Genomic DNA, 21368 nt, shown 5'->3' on the forward strand with positions numbered 1-21368 from the left:
AATTCTCTTTTAAAAAATTGCACAGTTTGTGTATAATATATATTCATATTTCCCATTTTAAACAAACTTTAAAATAAAGGCTCAGAAAGTAAACAAAATTGACCAAATGAAAAATAAAAACATTTTCCCTAGAATTTAAAGCTGAGGAAACTCGAGACCCTGTTTTCTTTTCTGTATCCACCATAAATATACATATGTCTCTGTTTATATATATATTCTCTGTGCTAGTGTTTGACCAGACAATCAAAACTTATTGCAAAGTAGTAAAGTTCTACTATAAAACAAGGGGGGGGACAAATAAAGTTTTTTTCATGTTGACGCTCAAAAGCTTATGCAAAAGTCGCTTCTTTTACATCAAGTGAAATTGTAACAGAAGTGAGTTGTTGGAATCCCTGGTTTCATGAGTTGCTTTTCTCTCTCAAATTGTGTGCATTTGTTCCAAATAACAATCCAGAAATCCAGTTTTTCTTATGACCAGAACACACATTTCCCTGACTTTGAACTGAACGCTTGTCGCTGTGACGTTCTGGAGTGTCAGCGTCGATATGGATGGAAGCCCTGTACGTTGTGATTCTGTCCTCGGCCGAAAGCAGTGGCTGTGGCCTGGGGTCCAGCTGCTGGTTGTACTGCAGGGGCCCCATATGAGGCTGTCTGCTGGGTAGGATCTGCAAAGGTGTGGCCAAACCCAGTCAGGTCCTGACCATAACCTGTTGAAGGGATGAGGTACATAGACAAGGAAAGAGGGGCTTAGTCATCACGAGTGCCTAAAAACCTTTCTCACAGTTCCTTTGGATAAATAAATACAATAAAGACAAACACAATAAATAAAAAATAAATAAATACAGAACCGATAACAGATTTAATGACTTCTAAAGTTAAAATCAAATATTGTCTTTCTTTCTTGAATTTAGTTACCCCTTCGTACAATAGTACAATTTAGATAAACAGCCAAGAATGACATCTTTTAAGTCATTTTAATTTAGTTATTATTCGTCTTGTTTAAATACATGGAAATTCTGCTGATGTTAGGGGCTTCAAAACAAGAAAAACAATATTTTCAAATACTTAGTGCAACAAGCATAAAGATGCTTTACATTATGGACACTGGATGGCACCATCTCCCTGTTGCCACAGTGGTCAGAGAGGCAGGAAGGGAACTGCATAGACATCCAATGAACACAAGACTGTACCATCTAAAACCCATTTAGGACAATACAGAGAGAAAGAAAAAGACAACTGAAATGAAAGGACAAAAATGGTAGGAGAATACAAAATAAGTTTCTCATGGGGTGCTCAAAGCGCTCCAAAGCTGGAAAAAAAGAATTAGGAAGACCAAGGCACAGACCTAGCATGACCACAGAAAAATCAGATAGCAATTTAGTTTCTAATTTCCCCGGCCAGAGGTGTTTTTGTCGTTCTATCACATTACTTCCCTTAGATGAGGAAATGGCATATGAGAAAAAACAATGAATTAATAGACTGCCAACGCATTGAACAACTGAGCCATGAACAGAATTAGATCATCCTTTTATACTAGCAAAGCAATGCAGAGGGAGAGAGTGGACCAAGAGGATACGTGGATGTTCACAGTATAATGAACTAGGCTACAGCCACTATGGGGAATGAGATGATGCAACTCAGACTTCAGTCAAAAGTTTACAATTTGCCACTCGATCTGGGTTGGTTGTTCATGTTGTCCTTCGAAATGATCATCTCATAAACTCCAAACGACGCGTAGCCGTAGTTCAGTACACTCTGAACGTGAAAACGTATTTTGCACGCACGTACCCAAAACGTACATGTAAAACACAGACACAAATAATAAACGAAAAAAAGACGTTGGGAAACACAGAAGTTGCAGCTACCGTACATGACACTATGTATTGAAAAATATGCTACTTTTTTTCCGGGGTGGTTGGAGAAGACAATGCTCACACCTACCTGCACTATATCCCTGCTCATCCTGACCATAATTGTGAGAAGGACGCGTGGGTCCGTAGGCAGAGGGGTCCTGAGGGTAGTTACCCAAGCCTATCAGGGAGATGAGGAGACCAGGTTGACTGAACCCAGATACCGGCCAGTGGCCTACATTGAACATGATCCCCCTTGATCTACACCACCACTATGGCAGTGACTTATACTTGTCCCTTCCTGTGACTGCTCTGAAACTGTTCAAATGAATGGCTCAGATCCATCTGGAATTCAAAACATGTAGGGTAAATGCCCTTTGCTGCCTGTGGGTATACTGGGTGGTTACTGTACTAAATGACTGATCAGGCAGCCAACACTAATGGCAAGGAGCAGAATGGAGGCAAAGCACAAGCATGACACACTGAACAGGATGGTAGTCTATAACAAGTTACAATAATCAATAGTTCACCATTTACAAGTAGTAAATTGTTTCATCACTTGCTACAAAAACAATGCAAGACTTTAGATTTGATGTCATATCCTTCCATTATCACTTGCTGTGGGTAAATATAACAGACAAGAGGGGAAAAAAACTGTGTAAAGGTGGGCCTGAATTGGTCAGCATAAATGAATGTTAATCAGCTTGATTAGGGCAGTCGGCTTTTTAAGCAGGAGCCCTTAAACCCAGGGTTGATGACTATATGCCTGTTTAAATTACAGTCATTTGAAATGTGGTACTCTGTTACTACAATGATTAGAGCAAAAGATAAGTGCTCTATTATAAATGTCAAATTATTTGAGAGGCATTCAACCTAAATTGATTCAGTACGTGTATATAGTTGATAAAAGTAACCAACGTGTGCCTGATGGAAACCAGTGATCATGCCTTGTACATCAGTGGGATGGGTGAGGCCTAGAATTGAAAATATAGGACTCAAATGCCAGCACACTCATTCACCAAGAGACAGGGGGTCCTGGATGATGGGCTACTTGGAACCTCCTGCAGCCAAACATCTACCATAATCTATGAGGGGACACAGAGGGAATTCCACTCCTCTTAAATGCAACATTGCGAGGCAGGATGATCTAATTTAAACCTACCATTCCTTACCAATCCATTCATTTGAAGGCCAACCTGGATGTTCCCGAGGTGAGGACACCTGGAGGAGTCTTGGGCATGATGTGGCTTCTATGAGAGCTCCATGGCAGAGCCAGGAAGGCCTACAGTATATATGTGCGCAGTATATATATGCGCAAGCGTGTATGCATGTGAAGCCGTTAAAGCTACATGGGAACCAAGAGCAAGCTCCTGCTTGTTGGTGGGCTGTAGTGATAAGCCATGGGCTGGGTGGGCGGTTGGTCTTCACAACCAATCAAAATCTTCAACCAACTAGATACTCCATTTGTCAGTTGAGGAGAGAGTTGAGAGGCAGGAGACACCTTGTAGAGCATGTTGCTTCTACTCACCATACTGGCTGTAGGGGAAGTCGGGCTGTCCCGTAGGGGCTTTGCTCATGTCCTGAGTGGGTGTGGTGGCAGGGGCGAACCCTAGAGGCCCGGATCCCGGAGTGGTGGGAGGGGCAGGCACTCCCTGTGGCGCATACTGGTCACCTTGAGGCGTACCAAAAGTGTACCCTAAACCACCACAGAAACATCTGTCAGCTCTGTGTAGATGTATACCTTTTGTTCGGTTAGGTGTTACACTGTTTGTATTTCAAATACTCCGCTGTTACTGACCAAACTGAGGTGGTGTGCTGTATCCTTGCTGCGGATAGCCCTGAGGTGCCCCGAAGCCCCCTGCCGGGGTTGTTGTGACCAGGAATGCATTGAATGGTGAAGGGGGCTGTGCAGGGGCTCCACGACCAGCAGATAAAGGGGGGCCGTACCCACCTGTGATAACACACCAAATAAGGCACATGGCAAGAGTCTCTTACCACATTCATACTGCCACAAATTGCTGTGCATTGGAGCATGTGTTCCCTGTTTACAGGGCAGGGGTGAGAAGGGTGGCTGTTAAGCCTAAAGGTTTCTTTTCCCCCTACTGATGTGGAGTTAGAGGTGTCGTGTCTGAAACATGACACAAGACCTCGCCTTAACAGAGGCAGGAAATGTTTCAAAAGTAGTAATTACCTCAGTGACTTCAGCTATTGTGAGTAACACTTGTTACTGCCTAATTTTAGTATAAGAACCAAACATGGAAGGCTATGATAAAATACTTTCTATGTAAGCATTCTGCAAAGAGACATGGGAGAAAATCAATCTGTGAATGACATTGTTAAACAAGATGGATGCTAATCAACTAGTAAAAGGGAAATATTTTGTGCAAGGGACACAGAACAAAACCTACCTATAGGCTGGCCCGCAGACACCCATACTCCTAGGAGAAAGTTTGAATATTAAAACACAAACTCAAAGATGGTAACACTACTGACCAAGTTGAAGATTCACCAAAGTACAGCTGAAACAAAACCTGGATGTAAGAATGTTCATGCTAACCTGAGCACTAGTGAAACAATTACCTAGACGTGCAATGTTAATGTTGAAACTGAATTTGACACATTTTAACACCCTTAAACGTCTTTCTTCCAAGCTTAATACAATGTCCATGTTCCTTTATCTGAGAGAACAGGTCGTGCTCTGATCTCTGGGCTTCCCTCCCACTCACCCTGGGGCCCATAACTCTGTTGCCAGCCTTGGGCAGGTTGTGCTGTCCAACCATTGGCTGCACTCAAGATGCCTCTGGGTCCCCATTGGCTAGGTCCGAGCTGGCCAGGAGCTTTGCTATCCCGAGGTTCAGCCCTTTTCACTTCCACCTGGACAAAGGACAAGAAGGGCACGATATGCAACACCAGTACTAAATCATAGAAATCCCTTCCCTACCAGATGGCACGTAATTCTAAGGCTTGCCTTAAGATTTCAGGGGGCATGACAAGAGATTAATTTTACATTTTATCTGGGGCCAGTATAAGGCTGCTTTATGTAGATACTGTAGGTACTTATTTGTGTAAAGGGGGAGTTGTATAACAATATGTTTCTCAGGTACTTTATTCACAAAAAGGTCATGTTTAATTTTGTTTTGCATGGAAAATATAAATTTGAATAGATTTCAAGAGTAATAGTTAAATTTTTTATAGGCTTTTAAAAGGTGTACCTGAGTAACAAAAAGTTCCAGTCTCCTTTAATTTGTGCCCTTTAAATGTAGATAAAACATCTAATGTAATGTCAACACTTACCTTTCCCACGGCTAACGCTTAAAGAATCTCAAATTTTATTTTAACTTCAGGTAGAATTTCAGAGGGAGATGAATGTAGAAAGATATTTGCATATTTGATATAACAGTGAAACATGCAGATAATACTAATAGACAGTCATAGAAGTCAATTTAGAAAGGAATCTTCATACCGTGTCAAATGCAAGAGAAAATGTTAATAATACTTGATTGGCTGATACTCCCATTAAATTGCACTAATTAACTTTGTGCTTATGTAAAAGGTATGCAGTATGCAAGCTTACAGTAAGTAATAGTCAAAGAAGCTTAAATGGAATCCCCATCATTGCCATCCAATATGGCTTACGCTGCTATATCACTACATGGCCTATAAAATCTTTCATGGCGGTACGCAGCCACAGAGATACCAGCAGTTAACCAGAGCAAAAAAAAAAATGGGTTGACACTAGGGGGGGAGCAGGACAGAAATAGAGAAGGGTTGAATTATTGGGGTCACCTTGCATGAGGAAAATGAATCATAAAATTCTCACAAGCTTTAAGGTGGTGCCACTTCCTTTGCCTCCCCTCTTTCTTCTCTGTCGACCTAATTACACGCACATGCTTCCATGAGTGGCCCGCCGCGAGCACCGCTACCTGGGCCCTCTCCCGCGGGCATCACGGTTGGGAGTGATGGATGCCATGACTTCTGCACATTCCCCACCAGCAGAACTGGGATTTGTCGTGCCGTTTGATGTGCTCCAGTTTCTAATTTTGTAACATATCTCCCCACCTCCCTCAAGTCCCAGCGCAAGGTAATGTCAACTCAAGAACAATAGCTTACATTGAACTTCGATACCGACTGGAAATCAGGACAAAGTGAAGGAGACTTTCTAAGAGGATGGTGAGAAATTGGTCCTCGCTTACAGAGCCACCTTCATATCTTACAATGAGGTCAGATATTAAATTCAACGTCTAACTTTGCTGTATATCAATTTAAACGTATAGATAAAATATATATTATAAGGAATAACCATATTTGAGCAAAGATTTGCGTTTACTTTTACATGACAGTTCCTCAGAGGATGCATTTGACTAACATTTTGTCAAAGGTACAAATTATTAATGACTGAATTGCAATCTGCATTTTGATTTTCAAACTGGTTTTGCTGGTATCATAACTGTGAATTCAGGCATCTAATTAGCTTTAAACGCTCCATTCAGAGCCAATTAATAATGGGGTTATAAGCTTTATTTTCCTTCAAACACTGTGTGCATAGATTTGTCTTAACATGCCTTTGAACAAGGCCCACCCATTTTGGTTCTCAGTATTTATCGACACAGTATGGAGACTCTGGAACTGAGGTCACTTAATTGAGGTTTTTCTTTAACTTTTTAAAACACAAGTTGGCGGGGAAAGTATCAAATAACTCAAAAAGTAAGTGACCTGCCAACAAAATAATCGGGGGAAAAGAACTGAAACAAGACCAATCCTTTAGGTGACTGTTTAAACTGAATGTTTCTGTCTTATCACGTATTTACCATACTATGCTTAATTTCAGGCCACACCCTGCAGTCTCAAAAGACAGACCAAGTATTCTGTCGTTCTTAAAGAAAAGGCTTTCAAATACTCTTTACAACCTAAAGGAGAGGTCAAAGTAAACGAAGCCTTGGGCGACTCTAGAAGTTGTACGTAATATTTCAGAGGGGTGACCAAGTCTTTTTTTTTTTAGGACAAGACAACTAAGTCATTGTCATCGAAAATGTTGACTGTGATTGTTTAAGAATTAAGAAGTAAAACTCCATAATGAAATTCATCTATGTGACATTGCCAACTGGAATGACTACAGTGAGTACTATGAAACCAATTCAGTTTGTACATTTGTAAGATCAGTCATGAAGTTGATACAGATCATTTGAACCCTATGAAAAAGGCACCAGGCCCATTGGTGACCCCTGTAAATACAGCTGTAACTTGAAGGTTACGGCCCCAAACAACAATTCCCGTCGGCCAAGCCTCCGTTCGATCTCGAGGGTAAAATAAAACTACAACTACACACTTTTTTGCCCATGATGTCGTGAAAATGCATGTTGACAGCCTGGTCCACTGATTGTTCGGCCTCGAAAGTAATAAATCCAAAACCTAGCCAACGACCAAGAGTGAATCAAGGTAGCAGGGCGTTGTGACAACACAAGATGAAGAACAGTATTGGGGTCAGCGAAATGGGGATCTGTCAAGACTGAGCTGGAGGCTCCTGGGGTTCGGGTGATGTCGCAGGCTGACAGCGCAGCACAAAACTGGGGGACTTAAGGAAGTTGCACATCCAATTCACGTTGTAAAATAATACTTGTAACGTTTTATTATTATTATTATAATCTGAAGCTCAATTCATCTGCAGGTATGTTAAATGTAAAAGTTTGATTCCATGTCAGGAATATGGTGTGCTAACTATGTCTAATAGTAGTTTAGATGTTTATATTTGCGGTTTCATCCGAACCCCACCTTGATCTGCCCTGTAGAATATTGCTGTGCAGCATACCCTGGCAGCAGCCATTGTTAATGCATAACACAAATGGAAAAACGGAAATTGTACAATGTCTGAAGCTTTCTCCAAGCTTTCCCAAATTTTGTTTTATGTTTCGAGTCAGCCAGGATAAGCCTAAAAATGGAGAATTACTAGAATACTTCTCACAATAGCAACACAAAGATATAGGCCATTTGGTTCTCAGAATGAGTAACTAACAAGCGACTAATGGTGCTGTCAGAGTTTGCATGGGGATATACAAAGCTGCCTTCAAACATATAGAATATAATTACTCAGCTGTCATAAAATATCATCTCTCATATTGAATAGTACTTGCAATCCTGCTCTATAGTGATTCTAAATTCTTATATACCAACACCAAAGGCAATACAATCTCAAAACAATGTTTTAATGCAGCTCCATCTATAACTGAAAATGTTCGATTTACGTTGAAGTTATGTCGGAAGTTGTTTATTCCACATAAACATCGACTACAGAAAAAAAAACTGCTAAATGCTTTTAAGCATGCATAAGTTCTGTAGCAGCACCCCGCTGCAGTGAACCAATTCAATAAAGTTTTTTCTAGTGGCAGAATTGGGTTGGTAGAACATCTTCACTTGGGAGCTAACCTGCTTCCAATTACAATCCTTTGGGATTGCTAGAGATTTTTGAAAACCTAATATTATCGTCCCCAGCCTCGTGAACCAGTATAAACAGTGACTATAAATACCATCTATTTGTGACCTGTCCTTCATCTAACTTCAAAACTCAAAAACATATAAAAGACTGATAATTGGTCACATCAGAGTAGAAACGTGGCGGAAAATTACAAACCACTAAATTCTTATCACAAGTTTTTTTTTTTTATAGCGGCACATTTCTATCATAAATGTGCTCCATCTACACTTTGTATAAACCCCAATTTTCTGACAGTCTGGGCATTTTTTTTTTTACTCTTACATCTGGCCTGTACCTCTGTGATACCACTCTGTACACAATTACCTAAAGGAGAAAAGACATATCTTAAAAAAGACGGTTAATCTCATTCAAACCATTCATGAAGAGAAAGGGGATAGAGAAAGAAAAATAGAAAGGGCTTACTTACAAAAATACTTTACATTCTACATATGGGAAAACACTTAATATGCCATTTAAAATATATAATATATGTCTACACAGAAACAAATAAAACTTAACTCACTACAAAATGTTAAATTGTCGTTTTAGTCATTTAAAAAGAAATTAAATTGACATTCTTGACAATGTAAATGTTGTTATTGTTGTAAATTCACTATGCAAATCCAAATGACAAAGTATTCTGTTTTTCTCCCAATAGAGGTTAGTGAGTACTGAAGGAGAAGAGGTGTATTCAATGCTGTGGGCTGTTGACCCCTGCATTATTGATAGGTAGGACAAGTGAAGAAAACAGCTCTGAGCAAACTCAACAACCTGATATATTAAAGCTGTCATTTGAACTGTCAGGTTATTAAACTGTTGACAGTAAATATGTGAGTACATATATACTAGACTCTTTACTCTTACCTTGTGAATATTTTGACAACACTTGACTCAATCATCCTGTACTAGCCTTCAATCTGTGGGAATTGTTGATCTATTTCTACACAATTTCTGCAAGATAAACCCTATGTACCATCTTAATTCTGGGTGTCAAATAAAGCATTAACAAACATTTTCAATAAATGTGAAAGGAAAGATTAACATATGTTCCATTGAATGTCTAGTGCAATATCCATACGCTATTCTACTATGGAAACAATAAATCAAGCACTAACCTACTACAGATGATAATATAATTTGGTTTTAACATTACCTCCAGTATAGACCAGCCCATTCATAAATGCTGAGATAGGCCTAACGATTCAGTCCCAGCCATGTGACACTGAGTAAATGAACTGCCTTTTCTTTGAACTGAAATATTTAAATTGCAGCAGAGGCTGATTCTGTCCCAGAAGGTCAGGAGAGGACACTACAATGTTTAGAATTCATGTCAATGCTTTCTCTTCACTTTCTCACCATGCAGATCTGTTTGCATGGGAAAAGTTTTTCAGTGGTTGAGGGTGCCATCCATTGCAGCACGTGTGAATGAATGATGAGCATGATGTTGCACCAGTCAGAGAACACTGGTAATTTCTCATTTGGATGGAGGGCTGAATGGGCTTCTCTTACTCTTTGGGTCAGAATAGTTTGTCATGAGATTCAAGATGGGAGGTATGGAAGAGAAAAACAGGATCAGCTTTTACCTCGGGGCCTCTGTTTCTCCGCATCATAGATCATTACCACCTCTGTGACCTTGAATTGAACAAAGGAATACGTTGGCTACGTTTGGTGCCCAGACAAAAAACTGTAATAATTTATTTTATATTCAGTTTGATAATGTGTTATCAGTTTTCATCTCGATATGATGGCATTTGGCACTTGCTCTTTTGCCAGTGACCTTCCTGTGGGCAGTTTCTGTCATTGGGCATAGTCAATGCAGCAAACACTCAAGTCTATGGTTAATAAAGGGACCACTATGCAGTACTGCACATTTCAATACAAGGACTTACCACTCCAAATCTATTGAAATAGTCCCTGAGTTCAGGTTCACCACAGTTGTGGGGGATTCCACCAACAAAAATCTTCTTTGACTTATTGCTATCTGATTTGCTGCCCTTCTGGGGAAAAAAAGAAATAATGTACATGACTACAAAGCCAGATAGAAAGCCCTGTTGTCATCTACAGTCATCTAGTAAAGCATCAGATAGGGAATTAGGTTCTCTCCTACAGCCCTGGGGTATAATTCTTAACATGTCATATCAATGCACTAGTCTCCACAGATCAGAATGCACCAGTGCCCCCATCTCAGTCTTACCAAGGCACATTTCACACATAATATCCAATGGTTTGTACAATAATCTATTACACTGACAATAACTCACTGAATAAATACATAATTATTAATAATATAATTTGGAGATGGGACATAAAATAGGACATTATAGTAAGTACTAGTCATCCTGAAAGCAAGATACACATGGATACGTTTGGTGCCCTATTTCTGTTCAGCCTACACAAAATTAAATGCATTTCTTACCCAGCCATCCTTGGATCGAGTTTTTTCAGGTTGCATTCCTCTGGGAGTACATGGCTTAGGGTCAATCTGACAGGAGACATTTTTTTATTCAGTTTAGTCCTGCTTGAAACCCCCATCAAATTATTCCAACAAATCTTCATCATGTGACATCAACATTTAACTTAATGGATGACTGATCTGCAACATACCACTTGGCAAATTGTACTTTATGGTACATGGTAATGAATTTCACTTAACTTAAATTTGTATTGCTTCTTCCTACGTATTAAGTAAAGTGTGTACAATTACGCATTTCATTCTATAAATACTACTCTTACAAGGAACAATATGCCATTCACCCAACAGACTGATGTCAGCCAACAGACAAGCTCTGAAAACCAGCAAGTGACAATTTCTCACTCAAGACAATGGTTAGTAAAAAATATACAAAAGTAGAGAACCTTTATCATCAATATGTGTCTTACTATGAAATACATTTTTAATATATGCGTCACAGGGCTTACTCACATTCCTGCCATCAAGGTTATGAGGTTTGGTCTCCAGCACAGTCCGGACACAATTTGGATCTTTGAATTTGACAAACCCAAAGCCTCTAGACTGATTTGTTGTTTTGTCCTTCATGATGACACAATCAACTACCTCTCCATATTGTGAGAAATAGTTTCTTAAAGTCTCTGATAGAAAAAGAACACACTCAAATGAGTCAAACAACCTTTGTGAGGTCAGTGACACATAATTGGGTACCTCTATTTTACAGTGCATGCACATCTTTATTTGTCTCAAATATTAAACTACACAAAAAAAAGAGTAATAAAAGGATGTCTGTACATTTTATTTTGCATATACATGTCCTCACAAGACAGGGCTTGCACGTTTAAAAAATGACAAACCATTTCAGTGAATTTTCATAATTGCTTTTCTTGTCATAGAAAGCCCTGGAGCATTGCACCAAGGAAACAAGTGCATAAAAACCCCTTCTGTAGCTACAGCGCTTAACTTTAAATGCTGTCAGGATAGAACGGCCGGCATGCATGGTGAAGACACACACACATACACTGCCCAATCAAGCATGATTTAGTGAAGAGCTCTGGGTGCCTGTGGCTATAGACAACCCATCTGAGGCATGGTCTGAACATTTGTGAGAAATGCATGCAGGTTTTAACTGAAAATGCTATTTAATAACATGCTACTTTGTCAATAATTAGTGTATTATTGAGTTAAAATGGAACTTGTTTTCAAACTTTAAAAGATAGAAAGCAACAACAATTACTTCACATGAGTACTGCCAGATGTCCATTCTATGCACTTAAGTCTAACATTTAGCCCACAAGTTAAGCTGTTTACTCACCCTGTGTGGTACTCCAATCCAAGCCACCCACAAAAAGTTTCCTGCCAGTATAGAAAAAAGCTCAGATCTCAACAACATCTAAATAAAGTATAACTAATGTCCCATTATGTAAACATAAGAAAGATCATATAAAGTCAAACTGTACTGTGTAAAATAATAAAACATCTCCCATGTAGCCTAACTTTCTCAAGAGACCAAAGCATGTGTCGACTTCAGCAGACGCTCAATCGCACTATGGTAAACTGTTTTAAGACTATAAAACAAGCAGTGACAATATGTCTGCAGCAAAGCCGTTAATGCATGGAGAATAATAACGATATAATGTTGTCCAAATCTACAAACGCACTAGCGATTAGCTAACAGTAGCCAGTTCGTTAGTCTTGCTCCAAGGACAAATAGTAATGTACCAACTGAGGAGGTAACATTGGGACCTTGTTTTACTCGAAGACTTACGGGTGACTTGAGCGAACAATTAAGTTATTGTTTTTAAAACTCCTGCCACGTATTCAGATTTTTTATGTTTGCTGCTAAACCATACAGCATTTGATTAGTTAGTAGCTTGTAACTCAAAGTAAATAGAAAACAATCAAGGTGGGAAAATACGTTGCTTAGATGACAAGCAATAGACTAGCAATAAAAGTATTAGTTAACCCAAATTAAAATGCATCGCCACTGCCTAGCAATTTAACATTTGAGTACAGTAGTTCAAGAGCCTAAACCCAATCAACCACAAATTGCAGTAGAACACCAACCTATCTCTTAATGTCAACGTAGCTGACGAAGGATAGCTAACGTTGCAGCTCCTACTCATCCTACTGTACACAGTGGTTTAGCTAAATAAGTAAATTAAACTTCTTTACAGCAGAATTGCAGCAATAGTAACATTCGTTTTATTATTGTTGGTGACAAGAAAGGCACTATTTTGTATTGGCATCTTGGGTATAACTCCTCTGTTCTTTCCTTTGCCCCCCATCCTCACAATCATATGCCCGCTAAATGTCCTGTCTGCCTGAGTGAATGAGGTTCCTACGTTACGCGCTAGCACACTAGCTTGTTAGCAAACTAGCCTAGCTAGTAGGTAGCTGTAAGTGATGTCTGTTACCGTTGTACAGCTACTGTAGCTAGTGGTGACAGGAAAGCTGAAACATTTTACGTACATTCTAACTACATTGAAATTATATTTAATTTCCAAGTAGCTGGTTAAGTCAGATATCAAGTAACTTACAAGCCAGCAAGATTGCACTTGCAGAATCAGATAGTGTGTACTTACACACTTGGCTAGCGAGTCTATCTATTGAGGGATAGCTAGACGGCTACGCTTCTATCCTCAAACATTTATTTATAGCTTTAAATATAGCTAGTGTAAGTACCTTCCCAACTTACAAGTAACCTATCTTTCAGCTGCCTTGAGCTAGACTGCTATCTTCACAAACTAGCCAAGCCATCTCTAGCTGCACCGTAGCCTACTTGTCAAAATGACAGACATCATCCAAGCTACTAGCTAGCAGAGAGAGTGACAAGTCAGAAATAATTTGCTAGCTTGCCAGCTAATTTAATTTCGCTACAAAGAGTAGATAGAAAATGGTTAGCTCTAAGACTTCTGTTCAGTTTTGACAAATTCCAGGGACATTAGCTTCATCTTACCCTACTTCGTCTCCGGCTAAGTTGTTGTTCATTTCTGAGGCTAGTGCGGTGGGCTGGTGAGCTGTCACCGGTTTATTGCTTCAGTAGTACTGCCTCTCTACTGATACCCGAGGAAGGTCACTCCGCTTTTGGTTCAAACTGATCTGCGCAATGACGACATGTTTGCCACGGGTCCCCCTGCAGGGGATTATTTTTTATTTTGCAAGGCATTATGGGACATGTAGTGTAGTATTTTAATGCAGCATTCCCACATCTTATTTTTGTTGTATAACAAGTACAATAAATCTCTGCAAGCTCATGGCAATGGAAATTGAACCTACACTAGCATGTCAATGCACTGAACTGTTGTTTATGTTGGCACTCTCTCAACTGAAATATCTGAATGGGTTTCAGCTTCATTTATCACCTATTATCTATCATAAAAGCTGTACCCCTCCCTACTGTGGCCCTACTTTTCGACAGACTATGATCTGAGATGTCAGCTTCTCATTGATATAATATAAAAGACAGTGTCCACACTCAAAGGACTAGCAGTCTAGACTTCTGTAGCTTGCTGGGTGTAGGCTATACGCATGGGTGCATAGACACACAAAACAAGTTCATACCACACAGGTGGTTCCAGTAAAGCTGTTAACATGCCACCATGTTCAGGGATCATGTACAACTGCTGTGAAAGGCTTGGTTGCTGTTTATGATATTTCTGGAAGAAAGACCTCAAGGATTTAGAGATAGATTTTTGGTGTACATTTGGCATGATCTTAAATCAAAGACATCTGAACTTGTGTTTCAAGAACAGCATTTAAGGTGATGTTATTATCTAACTCCTCTAAACTGGTACCATTGTGCCCATGCATGGAATAATGAAAATAACGAGGGGAACAATACTGGAAATAAACAATGGAATATTCAATAAAACATCTGGGTTACTTGGGTTGGATTAGGCCAATCCTCCCAAACTGAAGCTCCTTCATGGATATCAAGACAACATGTATGCACACTAAGAATTGGGTTTCAAACAAGTTGACTCGTGACACTGGTTCATAACTAACTTTGACTCAATAGTCGGCACCTTTGTACTGATCTGTGGAAGAAACTTGATGACTTGTTTGGATTGATGTAGCAAATTGCCATAAAAAGAGGAAGAATATAATAGACTAGTCTGCACAGTCTATGCAGACTGTGATCACTGACACTTGTCCTGACAACTTCTCTGTCAAAAGTAAGAATGCATCGAAGGGGTGATATTAATTCAGGATTCATTAATGCCCAAACTTCCACTTAATTTTGGTGGAGTTGGTAGGGAGTGTGCAGGCCATATGAGTGCATAAAGCGGCACATGTCCTTGAAATAACCTTGATAACCGAGGGGATTATATTTTATTTGTTCAGGAATTTGAAAGAATATCAATGTTACGTAATCTGTTCGCAATGGCAAGTGAGCGAGAAACACGAGATCTTTAGAATCTTTACTTTAGGTATAATTTTTTACCTCTGCCGAGCTCAATAAAAAAAAATGTATGCTGTCAAATTATGCCAACATTGTATTGCACAGCAGTGAATAGTCAGTGATACATGTACGATTCAATCGGGATAAATCGGGATACTCTCGCATTTATGCTGCAGCTGCTCAGTGACAGTGTAGAGTATCAGCGCTACTCTTGGAATGCACGCAGAATTGAACTGCAGAATCCAACTAGATATCCCAACGTACAAGCAACGCCTCATCGACATTGCCAACCCTTTTTGTGAAGTCAGCACTTCGAACCCCATATAAATCCCCAGCGTCTTCAATTCAGTCCTTCTTTAGCCACAACGTGTGGAGACAGTCCCGTCCACGCATCTGAATTAAAGTAAAACAACCACCAACATGACTACTGCACAACCCATATTTTCCAAGGGAGAAGACTGTAAAACTGGATGGCACGGCGCGAGTGCTGGATACAATGAGGCCGACACTCATCTCGAGATTTTGGGCAAGCCTGTTATGGAACGTTGGGAGACTCCATACATGCACTCTCTGGCAACTGTGGCGTCTTCAAAAGGTATCCACACAATATCAGTACCCGGAGCTGGTCTTGAACACACCGTGAACATGGCACAAGAACACTTTTCTGAATTGAAAGCCTATTGGAGACGTAGCCTAGTCCAAGTGAAATCCCAAACTTTTGTCACTTTAAGTATTACGTCAGAATAGACCAAATGCATACGATTTTAAAATAGTACATTTTATTGTATACATTTATAATGTAGTCGGTTGCAAGGTAGCCTAGTCTATCTTATGTTTTTATATGTTTTCGCTTTTTTAATTGTTCAAAGGTCCTCTTATGCAAATGAAGAGTGTGGGAAACCTTGGTCAACGGGGCATTTGTGTTTCAGTTGAGCAGGTGTTACTCTACCCATGGAAACGTGCCAAGTTAGGGGACTGTCATTTATAACTAAGCCTACGTGTCATTGAATAAAGTTTTGATGGGTACCATTAACACAAGTTTATCCTTTTTAAGAGCACTCCCCTTTTCAGGCCATTATAGGTTACCATTGATTATCTATTATCAGCAACTTTAACTAGTTCTCTATTGTTGAACTGGGATTTGCATTTAAACCAGACCTGAATCTTGTCTATATCACCAGGAACATTTCTTAACTAGACTAGTTACAGATTATAATATATGTGTATGGGTTTGAGGACAGCAAGGCAAAACCAAATGGCCTTTTTCACTAATCTATATTTATCTCTGAAAGAGAAGCTGTGGAACTCCTTGCAGTGAGTGGCCTTTCTATCACATGTCACAACCTCCTGCTTTCTCCCCTTGCATTCCAAACATTTTTACCACAGCTCTCACCATAGCCTAAATATCTTTTCACTAATAAACAATACAGTTTTGCCCCTATTCATTTCTCATCACCAGTCAGATAACGCAATCAGTGGTGTGGAAAATACAATCCTATCTCATTTGTTGTATAGGTGGACGGGTCCTGGAAATTGGGTTTGGCATGGCCATTGCTGCAACCAAAGTCGAGTCATTCCCCATTGAGGAGCACTGGATTATTGAGTGCAATGATGGAGTGTTCCAGAGGTTGCAAGAGTGGGCCAAGGTTCAGCCCCATAAAGTAAGACAGACTTCACATCACACTTGCAAGTTCCTCTCAAATCAAATTTGATTAGTAAAGTCCTTTTTACAGGCAATGTCACAGAGGGCTTCACATATGCCCATAGAACTGCAGTTGATCTCTCTGAATTGAATCTGTTTTAATACCTGAAATGATTCCACATGCTTAGATTGTGCCACTGAAAGGTCTTTGGGAAGACGTGGTTCCTACCCTGCCTGCTAATCATTTTGATGGTAAGCCTATCTAGCTTTTACATCCAACGTCTAGGCCTACGTATTCTACAGACGTCACTTTGTAGTGTAGAAACACTTTTGCTGAATGAGGATTTGATATTTGTCCTTCACTTTGTTAGGTATTCTGTATGACACATATCCTCTGTCAGAGGACACATGGCACACTCACCAGTTTGACTTCATCAAGGTAAGTAGTCGATAGCACATTACTAAAATGGCTTTTTCAAGGACATGTTACCAACATAAGCAAATAAGACGAGTCAACAGTATGTTGGTTACTCATGCACAGCCAAAACACTCAACGTCTGAGTGTTTTGAACGTCAGTTCAACGTCAAAATAAACTATTGTAAATGTCCTAGTGACAGATTTTCTGTACTTCATTTTGATCAGAGGATTTCTAGGGAGGTTGATTGTCTCCTTTTCCTGTTTCCAGGGTCATGCTCACAGGCTGTTGAAGTCAGGTGGCGTGCTCACCTACTGCAACCTGACCTCTTGGGGCGAACTTCTCAAGGGTAAATTTGACAACATTGAGAAGATGTTCCAGGTAATAATGTTGTCACTTCAGAGCTAAATAGAAACTTACAGTAGTTGTGTTTACAGACACTGTTTATGATACTGTGTAACTTGGTCAGGGCATTGAAGAATGACTTGAATACATTTTCACTTCATAGTTTGGCAGTGGGTACCTGCAAATGTACTCTATGCTGACCATCTCCTTGTGTTAATGATTTTCAGGAGACCCAAATGCCTCATCTGCTTGAAGCCGGTTTCAAGAAGGAGAAAATTAGCACCACAACCATGGATATTGTACCACCAACTGATTGCAAATATTATGATTTCCGCAAGATGATCACACCCACAATTCTGAAAGAGTGAAGCCTAAAATGATCAAATTTTTATAATATTCCCTCAAGTGCTTCTCAGGTCATGCACTCAATCTTTAAATAAATCACAGTTAAAAGAATTCACCTTCAAATTCTGTTTTTTTCATAGTTATTAAGTAAAGCTGTACAATGTAGCTACAGTGTTTAGTGGTTAGGAATTGTTAATGATTCACAGATAATAATTGCACATTCCCTCACCATTCACATGTGGCTGTAGATAAATACAATAGGTCAAGACAAGCGTGCAGCCACATGTAGGTGAGTCCATGAAACAATTTAACTTTGACAGTAGCACATTCACAATGACACCATGTCAAATAATCCTCCACAAACCCTTTAGTGTACCGAGTGACCTTTTTATTTTTTAAACACCCATCAGAAATTTAGGCATGAAACAAAACAAGACTGGAGGTAAAAAGTCAGAAGCGAATGCACAATAGTGTTGCCTTCTGATTAAAATCAGTTCCTTTGTATTTGAAGTCAGATTTTTTTTATTTGTGCCTGAGGGAGGGGTAATATTATGGACTTCATTTGGGATTGATAGTAATACTGTAAATGTACCATCAAACGGTGTGCGCAAGTTGATGCAAGAGGGCCATCTAGAGGCCTTTAGTATTTAACATAGCCGAAAACATTGGAAAAGGATTGCAACATACTAAAACTTTTAACTTGATATGTTGAAAGTCAAAGGATTAGCACTGCCTAACTAAATAATGTCAAAACTGCAATTATCAGTGTGTTATTCTTGGAATAATAGAAAACACAACAGACAAGAAAGTCGTTTTATTAGACTAGATTGAAGAGGAGCCTGAACTCAAAAGAGTCACTCCTAAATATATTGCCAACCAGTTCCCTGCGTAACAAGATCACCCATAAATACAACATTTACAAAGTCATACATGTACATGATTTCACTTGCGATACCAGATCCTCATTTTCTTCTCCCTCTTTATTTTCTTCTGCAGCTGTAAAGTCCCGTACAGAAGGGCTTCTGCAGTGGGCGGACAACCTATGGGTTTGAATTTCACACATTACTCTTGCTTCTTAACATAAAAACCTCAGTTGACTGCATGAGTGTAGTCCGTTTAACAGAATCAGACATACCTGGAACGTATATGTCCACTGGTACAATGCGGTCACATCCTCGGACCACAGCATAGGAATAGTGGTAGTAGCCACCACCATTGGCGCAGCTGAGACAGGGTAATAATAGATGTGCTGTCAATTAGCAACATTTAGATTTCCACTACACTGACATTGTTAGTGTACCTGTACTTGTTGCAAATGGCAATCAAGTTAAAACTTGAAATTAGTAAAATGGACAACAATTAACTATAGCTACATGCGCAATACAACTGACAAAATAGGACTGATTCAGCCACATAATTTAAATGAAGTGCACACAAAATGTTATGCAAAACAGTGGCTTATGAACACATTTTGATCATGGCAAATATCCCTATATGAGAAATGATGTTTTACCCGGAGTTTAATCTGGGAAATTTAAAGCTAGCTTTACCTTCCCATGGAAATGACGTATCTTGGCTCAGGCATCTGGTCATACACCTAGAGAGAGAAACATGATAACATCATTAAATTAAATATGATTAAAAGCTAATCCATCTCAAACAGAACAAAAGCGTCCTACATCATGGGTTTTATTGTTTTGAAAGCAAACAAAGTCCTCACATAACTGCTGGTTTACAACAACAACAAAATCTGCACAAACAAGCCTATATTCTGTACGCCTAGGATTTTGTTTCCCCTTAAAGTTTAGCAATTAAAAAAAAACTCAAAACATTTTAAAACAAGAGTCCAATACCTTCCGTAGAGCTGGGGCCATTTTGTTGGTCAGAGTTCCAGCAACAATCATGACGTCAGACTGCCTGGGGCTTGCTCTGAACACCACTCCAAACCTGTCCATGTCGTAGCGAGGAGCAGCCATGTGCATCATCTCCACCGCGCAGCATGCAAGTCCAAATGTCATGGGCCAGAGGGAGCTCTAGAGTACAAACGCACACAAATGTAAACATCTGAGAAGTGAACTGGCCACAACAAACGTAAGAGGGTCTTGTATGATCTTTAACCGTCAACTTTACCCAGGTTATTAGAAAACCTTATGCTTCTTAGGAGACTGAGACTCACCCTGCGTGCCCAGTTCACTAGATCATCCAGCTTGGTGATGACATACTCCCCCTTGCTGGTGGCTACCGCAGCTGGTTTGGCTGCAGCCACCGCTGTGCTTTTCTCTCTGACTGGGACCAAACTATAGGAGAACAGTGGTTTGTTCATGCTAAGCTGTACCTGCTACCTTTGAGCTGCTTATGGTACTGATTTATTTGACTGTACATTGAGAAATTACAGGAGCACTCTTACCTGTTGGCATTCTCATTTTTGGTAAAGTGATGTAGACACCTCTGTTGAGCGGCGAATAACGAAATGGGTCTGTGGTGTAGAAAATATTGGTCAGGTTGGGTTGAGAGGAAGAACACGGTTTGATTAAGACTCTGGGCTAAGGACACTTAAAAGTATATATTGAGAGCCAGTTATACATGTATTGTCATATACAGTTCATTCAGGCCAAAGCTGAAACATATTATGTAAATTCCTTGTTTAACAGCGGAAATGATTAATAGCTTGCTAGCAATGATTAGGTGATTAAAGTATTCTTACCTTGTTGAAAAGGTACCAAACGCGGCAAGACGAGGACCTGCAGCTGAAGGAATAAACAAACTAATTACACAGACTCAAATGCATACCAACTCCGTTTTCACGAACACATCTTGTATAACAAGCTACAATGGAATCTTAAAATGACAACATACAAATATTTTCAATGACCTGCCTTAAATACGAAACGGTAACAGTAGTTTGTTGGCTACTAGCACTAGACTTGCTACTTTATATTAGCTAGCCTAACTAGAAATACTGATGCTTTAGTAGGACATATTATTAGTCATAGTTGGGTATAGGTAAATATATATCTTCCTGAATTGTTACACAACCAGGCACTTTCCTGTCCTGCAGTAGCAAGATGTCCATTTCCTAACTATGGCTGGCAAGCTCACTGATGATGGGTGCTTAGCTAGCAAAGCTAACTGGCTGGCACGGCTAACGTTGTTGAGCTAGCAAGGTCAGTGAGCGCAAACTATAAAATAAGGTAAAGCAAACAACAAAGACTGTCAGTAAATCAAATACGACACTCGTTGCTGTAATTTATGTGGCAACGGTGTGGAAAGTCAAACATACTTGATATTAAATTGAAGTAAAAAGCTTTACATTTGAGCCAAAACATGTCTTACCAACCAGCGCCGCCATCTTTGAGTTTCTACTTATGAAAATACTTCAGACCAGTCTGAACACAAAGTCAACCACTTGGAGCGCTGTTAGACTACACATACGTAAGTAACTATTAC

The 21368-nt window shown here is 39.7% G+C and overlaps 3 protein-coding genes across 4 annotated transcripts; 1 reads left to right on the forward strand and 2 right to left on the reverse strand.

Moving 5' to 3' along the window:
* Window positions 1–579: 579 nt before the first annotated feature.
* On the reverse strand, window positions 580–13864 carry dazap1 (DAZ associated protein 1). The gene is given in 15 exon segments (XM_062450360.1): window positions 580–707; window positions 1095–1193; window positions 1942–1992; window positions 1994–2031; window positions 3379–3546; window positions 3649–3801; window positions 4259–4288; window positions 4577–4724; window positions 7177–7259; window positions 9903–9951; window positions 10209–10316; window positions 10736–10801; window positions 11243–11409; window positions 12084–12124; window positions 13728–13864. Coding segments are annotated over 15 exon segments (1251 nt in total). The 5' UTR covers window positions 13760–13864; the 3' UTR covers window positions 580–689.
* A 1654-nt stretch (window positions 13865–15518) lies between these two features.
* gamt (guanidinoacetate N-methyltransferase) lies at window positions 15519–18028 on the forward strand. Its single transcript, XM_062450422.1, has 6 exons — window positions 15519–15768; window positions 16689–16834; window positions 17004–17067; window positions 17187–17254; window positions 17502–17612; window positions 17804–18028. Exons 1-6 carry the CDS (start codon window positions 15594–15596, stop codon window positions 17942–17944), a joined length of 705 nt encoding a protein of 234 aa, XP_062306406.1. The 5' UTR covers window positions 15519–15593; the 3' UTR covers window positions 17945–18028.
* A 692-nt stretch (window positions 18029–18720) lies between these two features.
* Window positions 18721–21359, reverse strand: ndufs7 (NADH:ubiquinone oxidoreductase core subunit S7). Of its 2 annotated transcripts, none has more exons than XM_062450423.1 (8): window positions 21255–21359; window positions 20626–20668; window positions 20329–20397; window positions 20098–20218; window positions 19775–19954; window positions 19472–19518; window positions 19057–19145; window positions 18721–18961 (listed from the first exon to the last, which is right to left on the reverse strand). In XM_062450423.1, the coding sequence occupies exons 1-8, from the start codon at window positions 21268–21270 to the stop codon at window positions 18864–18866; spliced, it is 663 nt and encodes a 220-aa protein (XP_062306407.1). In that variant the 5' UTR covers window positions 21271–21359; the 3' UTR covers window positions 18721–18863. The 2 variants fall into 2 exon arrangements, with proteins under 2 accessions (XP_062306407.1, XP_062306408.1); XM_062450424.1 differs by having other exon boundaries at window positions 21232–21258.
* Window positions 21360–21368: the final 9 nt, after the last annotated feature.

Source organism: Osmerus eperlanus, chromosome 24 (assembly GCF_963692335.1).
Source record: "Osmerus eperlanus chromosome 24, fOsmEpe2.1, whole genome shotgun sequence".
NCBI classification, from domain to species: domain Eukaryota; kingdom Metazoa; phylum Chordata; class Actinopteri; order Osmeriformes; family Osmeridae; genus Osmerus; species Osmerus eperlanus.

Coding starts and splice junctions, on each gene's coding strand:
- gamt (XM_062450422.1), top strand. CDS start 15,594: ATGACTACTGCACAACCCATATTTTCCAAGGGAGAAGACTGTAAAACT. Junction 15,769..16,688: donor AACTGTGGCGTCTTCAAAAG/GTATCCACACAA, acceptor TTTGTTGTATAG/GTGGACGGGTCCTGGAAATT. Junction 17,255..17,501: donor ACCAGTTTGACTTCATCAAG/GTAAGTAGTCGA, acceptor TCCTGTTTCCAG/GGTCATGCTCACAGGCTGTT.
- ndufs7 (XM_062450423.1), bottom strand. Junction 19,519..19,774: donor TGGCCCCAGCTCTACGGAAG/GTATTGGACTCT, acceptor TTCTCTCTCTAG/GTGTATGACCAGATGCCTGA. Junction 19,146..19,471: donor TACGTCATTTCCATGGGAAG/GTAAAGCTAGCT, acceptor ACCCTGTCTCAG/CTGCGCCAATGGTGGTGGCT.